Genomic DNA, 6,000 nt, shown 5'->3' with positions numbered 1-6,000 from the left:
AACACTCTGATTTTTCTTTAATGGTGGGCTTGTGGATAAGGATAAAAATAAAATAAAAGCTCTGCTTTAAATGGCTGGCATACACCACCAAGGATAACAGTCTCCACATAGCTTAGCATGGCCTAGCCTAATTATTCCTATTATAGTCTCCTCTGCGCAGTGTAGCACCACTCTGCCCTTATGTGGTTGGCCTACCATTAGGTATAGCCTTCAGCAGCAGCCCTGAGCTTCTGCATGAGGAAACCTGCAGTGGTGCTTAATCCAGCTGGGCCCTGCTTTTTTCGCCGGTTAGCCTGGCATTAGCTTTTAGCCTTGCTTCCATATTCTCCGCAAGTAGCCTTTGCATTTAGCTTTAAGAGGCTTTCTCTCAAGACTGTTGTATCACAGTTTAGGGTTTTGGAATTGGCCTGTTTTGCCATGTCATAAAAAAATACAGGTCACTTTTAAAGCTGTGTGGATCTAAGAAACCACATCAGCCATGTGATTGGTGAGGGTCCTGCTCAGGAAGATGGACTTGGGGTCCCTGAGGGTTCAAGTAAGATGTTGTCTCCTCGAAAGGCTAGTGGTGCCTACACACACCAACGTGTGTGATTCATCAGTTACTCATATCATGGAGCTACTGCTGGTATTACTTTCACTAAAATAGGTCACTGATCAAAACAATGTGTCACTCGATTCACACATTTACTCCCCCATTTATGGATCGAGGGGGGAAATAAACAAGACGACAAGAATCATTATGGTATTGTTTTATGGCCTCACCCACGCTCCGGCATAATTTGTCACACCACCTGCTAGGTCTCCTCTTCTCTCTTTGTTTCGTAAAAGCACGCACGCACGCGCGCACACACACACACACACACACACACACACACACACACACACAGCTATCAAACCCTGTATCTCCATTTTGCTGCTGTTCACTTTTTGACATGCACTATATTCACTATCCACCCCTTCTAATGAATGCATTTAGCTGCTTTAAGCTGCACTCATTGCTGACGCAGACAGACACACACACATTGTCTAGCCCCCATAGAGAAGCACTGCCAATAGAATAGGACTCTGGAGCAGACTTACATGAACCTTTTGCCTAATGTCAGGTGTGGGCCAGAGGGGTACAAAGCCCCCCAGCATTGAGCTGTGGAGCAGTGGAACTGTGCTCTCTGGAATGACGGTGGTGCTGAGCTGGTGAGTTGACGAGTTGGGGATGAGGTGGGGTGATGATCATCCAACATCTTGACATTACTAACGTGCTTGTTGCTGACTGCAATCAAATCCTCACAGCAATGCTCCTCCTGAATCTAGTAGAAAGTCTTTTTAAAAAAACACCCTTGATTTCGGAAGAAACAATGAATGAGCAGGTGTCCCAATACTTTTGTCCATATGGTGTAATATGCATCTGTCAGCTGGAATCTATTTACGCTGACTTCCCTTCCCTGTAAAGTAGCCATTCTGCAAATACAAGGTTTTTACATGACAGTGACGATATTCTTCAGATGGAGACAGGTATGACGTGCATAAACATGCAAACATACACACACACACACACACACACACACACACACACACACACTCACACTCACACTCGCACAACCAGCTGCTCAACACTCTTTCATGCTTTAACCCCCTGCCTGATAGCCGTTCTGCGCTAAGCCTCTAAACGACATGTAAAAAGCCCATAGGCTGGGAATCATGCAGAAAAGAACAAGCCTTCCGGACTCCCTGCTCGTATTTAAGGATGAAAGGTCCGCGGCCTACACGGAGAAGAAAAGAGAGGAGAAGAGAGGACGCCGGTGAAAATCTCCTTCATCCCCGAGGGGGCTTCACGAAGGGAGAAAAGAGCTGGGGTTCGACTTCTCCGCTGTGTCGGACACCGCTGAAAGAAGGAGAGCAACATGCTAACCCCCCCCCCCCGTGCGGGGGAAGCGAACACGGGTAAAAGCTGAAAGACGCCTGGCCCCTCAGATCCCTTTTATTGGATTACTGCACACACTGCGGACTTTGAAATGTCTTTGGCATTCTGATAAACCACTCTAGTGTTGCTACGCTACTGTTTACAATGGGAGAGAAAAAATATGACTGAAATACAGAGCCTTAAAAAATGACATTAAAAGCTTGATAAGCTTGATTGTGTGAGAGCTGCCAGTAATCAGATTCGAATAGCACATCACTGTGCCGTTAAATATAGAACTATACCATTACTGTCGCTAATTCGATTGGGGGAAAAAAAACATCAAAAACACAAACATCAAAAACTGTCAATGTGGCCTAATGAGCCTAATTGAGCAGCATAATCAAAATCAGTTTGGATGCTGTTCAAGCCATTAACACTAAAAGTGTTTAATGGATGTGCTGAGATCCAGCCTTCTGATTGGCTCACTGAACTGCACCAATGAGATTAAGCCTGTGTTTAATCAAATTACCAGTGAAGCGTCCGAATATGTCCCCTGCACTATCCCAGGAAAAAAGGGACCCTTTTTCCATCCCTGTAAGACACTGATTATGTGATTACATAATATGACTTGTGTGATCAATTAATCCATTAATCGATCAATTGATTGTTTGTGCTGGAGCGAATACCCTTCATTCCATTTCAGACCAGCTATGTCAAACGGCACATTGGGTACAGTAAGGTAAGGTGCGCCATGAAGTGCAGTCTCTAACTGTAGGCAGGGAGGCCGAAAAGCTCTGGCTGGAAGTCCTCCATGCTGTCCAGTACCAGTGTTGCCTCCTTGGTAAGGCTGCGGTCCAGGTTCTGGTCTGGGATCATGACAACCTGCATTCCAGCCGCCCAGCCAGCTTTCACGCCGTTGGGCGCGTCTTCGAACACCAGGCACTGTGGAGGACAAAAATGCAGCATGTGAAAGGCAGCCCACATACACCAATCGGCCATAACATTAGTACCACTGACAGCTGATGGGGAAAACATTGATTCTCTTCATCAGCAGTGGTGTCTGTCAAGTGGTGGATGTGTTAGGCAGCAGGTGGACAGTCAGTTCAGGCAAGCATAACAATCTGAGACACTTTATTAGAACCAATCTGTGATGCCAAGACAATGGGTAAGAACATTTCCAAGACATCAGGCAGGTCTTGTATGTGTGTGTGTGGTTCTGATATGCAGTGGTCGGTACCTACCAAAAGTGCTCCAAGGAAGGACAACCAGTGAAAAGGCATCAGGGTCGTGGGCACCTAAGGCTCGCTAATGCTTATGAAGGCCCATGGCTTAGGCCCAGGCTCATGTTGCAAACGTAACTCGGTCCTGCAGATTTCTCCTGTACAACATCCAGAGAACTCGACCCTTTCTCTCTAGAGAGGCCGTCCAGGTGCTCGTTCAGTCTCTCGTCACTTCCAGACTTGACTACTGCAACTCTCCTCTGGCTGGTCTTCCTCTGTGCACCATCAGGCCCCTGCAACTCATCCAGAATGCAGCGGCACGGGTCGTCTTCAATATCCCTAAATTTAGCCATGTCCTCTGCTGCGTTCTCTTCACTGGCTTCCTGTAGCTGCTGCCCGCATCAGATCCAAAACCCTGACGCTGGCCTACAAAGCCAAGACTGGACCAGCCCCTCCATACTTGGTCAAAAGGCGATCCGCACCTAGAGCCCTTCGAGCTTCAAGTCCGGCTCGGCTCGACCCGCCATCCCTCAAAATCCGTGGAAGACAAGCGTCCAGGCTATTTTCTGTCCTGCACCAAAGTGGTGGAACGAGATTCCCCTGGCTGTCCAAACGGCAGAGTCGCTCGCTGTCAAACGCAGACTGAAGACCCACCTCTTCCGAGAGTACTTGGACGAATAGCAAAGTACTATGGTCACCTTGGTGTCTTGTGCTTAGTAATGTCTAAGGCTTAAAAGGTATCTTTGAACTATTAGTTTATTCTAACTAGCTAAAGTTTTTCCTAAGTAAACAGCAAAGCACTTTTCTAAGTCACTCTGGATAAGAGCGTCTGCTGAATGTAAAGGTCAATGTAAGGCCCCATATCACATCTTGGGTGTCAGTTATAACAGGACACCTTCCTTGTGGAGTCCATGCCTCAAATGGTCAGATCTGTCGTGGCGGCACAATGGGCAGATAGTTGTATTTACCCTTAATTTGAAATGCATGAATGCATTATAAAAAGGCTTGCCTGGAGTGGACTATGGAGTAGAGCTGGCACCATACAACGTGTTCTCTCAGGAGGCTTTTTCACACCAGCCTTGTTTGGTTTTAGATAGGTGTGAATATTCCACCCACACTAAACTATTAAACCATTATCTGCCAAACATCATGAGTTTTGGTCAAATTCCAAGTGAACCCAGGCTCAGTTTGTTGCCGATGGGAACACATTGCTTTTAAGTTGGTACAAAATTGAGCAATTCCAACCATCAGACCTAGCATGTGTTTCTCAATGCAGGTCAGTGCTAAACTGTCCACATAATCTACCTGGTGGATAGATGGAACCAAGCATTGGCTAAACAAACCAAACCAAGAGTCAATTAGCAATTATCTGTAAACAATCTGTAAATAATACTGTTATTGCTTTTTTTTTTTACTTCTATTATTTATATTGTGTATTTATTGGTAATTTATCTATGTTTTTGCATCTGAGTGTCTTGCTATCCCTTTTCTGCTGTGACACTGAGAATTTCCCCACTGTGGGACTAATAAAGGATTATCTTATCTTATCTTATTTGGTAAGATCCAAAAACAAAAGGAACGACTGTCTGACACCAATTTTTATAAGTAAGCTATTCATTAAAAATCCATACTGTGTTTTTGAGAATCGATACAGTACAGCATAACATAATAACGAAATACTTGACGATATCTGTATCTTCTTACACCCTTAGTGTCTGCATATGCTCATGTGAGCGTATGGACAGAGATTTTTTCAAAGAGAGACCTACGTTTTAAAAAAATACCTGGATACTTGTGAATGGGACTTTAGCTGTTGAATACAAATGACCCCCCCCCTCCACACCACACCACACCACAGCAACATCACAGTACAAATAAATGTGATTCAAAGCTACCTACTGATTTTTCTTCTGATATCTGAGCCAGAATTTCCTGCCAGTATCAACCCAACCAATACCAATCCTGGGTATCAGATCAGTTCCATCTTTCTGCTTGCTTAGTTCAGGTCTGCTGGAATGGTTGGAAATCAAACACATTCTAGATGATTTAAAAGAGACAAGACAATCATATTCACCATTTGTGTTGGACAGATGGAATTTGGCCTTTAACCCAGCCACGCAGTGAACACACATACATACACACTAGTGATCACACACAGACACACACAAACACAAACACACACACACAGTAAAAGTGAGCACATGTGCTCAAAGCAGTGGGCAGCCATTGCTGCGGCGCCCAGGGAAGTAAGAGAGGGTGAAAGGTCTTGCTCAAGGGCCCAACAGTGGCAGCTTGCTAGAAAATTGACTGATATAACAAAGTATTGCAATGTTATATTCTGCAATACTGTGTGTATTTTTGTGAATAGCTTATGTGTAATGATTGGTGGCAGACCATTTCAATTAGTTCATTCAGTGTTTAAACCCCTGCTACAGTCTTCAAATCTTACCGTTGTGATTGGAAAAGAAATTCAGATTTTATGCATTTGATGATGTTTTCTAATACAAAAAAAATGCAATTTATTGCCATATATTGAATCGTAACCCCTGTAGCGTTATGCGCATCATATCCCCAGATTCCTGCCCATACACAGCCCTACTGAAGGTACTGTAAAGATGTTGATGGATGATTGCGAAACCCAGCCACTTCTCAAAATAAGCACCTCATTCAAACTCTCTAGGTTGAAAGGAAGCCCTTGAAAACGCTGCAAAGCCTCAGGAAAGCTGAATATATATGGCATCGCCGAGCAGTGGATCTGCAAACAGCCTTACTTACTGCCGCCTTATTCATCCTCTACCACTTCCTGCTTTTAGCCCTCGCCTCCTTTATGTATGGCGGAATAAGAGACTTCCCACTGAGCTTTTCGTCGAGGGTTCCTCTTCA

At 44.7% G+C, this 6,000-nt stretch overlaps 1 protein-coding gene across 1 annotated transcript in view; it reads right to left on the bottom strand.

Annotated features, from left to right (window-relative positions):
- Positions 1 to 1,961: 1,961 nt before the first annotated feature.
- The window catches only part of pudp (pseudouridine 5'-phosphatase), a 28,569-nt gene continuing 24,530 nt past the window's right edge, over positions 1,962 to 6,000 (bottom strand). The window contains exon 4 of the mRNA XM_072657316.1: positions 1,962 to 2,839. Within this exon, the coding sequence (XP_072513417.1) occupies positions 2,663 to 2,839 (177 nt within the window). The 3' untranslated portion in view covers positions 1,962 to 2,662. The remainder of the gene's footprint in view (positions 2,840 to 6,000) is intronic.

The sequence above is a fragment of the Salminus brasiliensis genome, chromosome 15, assembly GCF_030463535.1.
Source record: "Salminus brasiliensis chromosome 15, fSalBra1.hap2, whole genome shotgun sequence".
In the NCBI taxonomy this organism is placed as follows: domain Eukaryota; kingdom Metazoa; phylum Chordata; class Actinopteri; order Characiformes; family Bryconidae; genus Salminus; species Salminus brasiliensis.
This window is presented reverse-complemented; position numbering and strand designations above follow the sequence as displayed.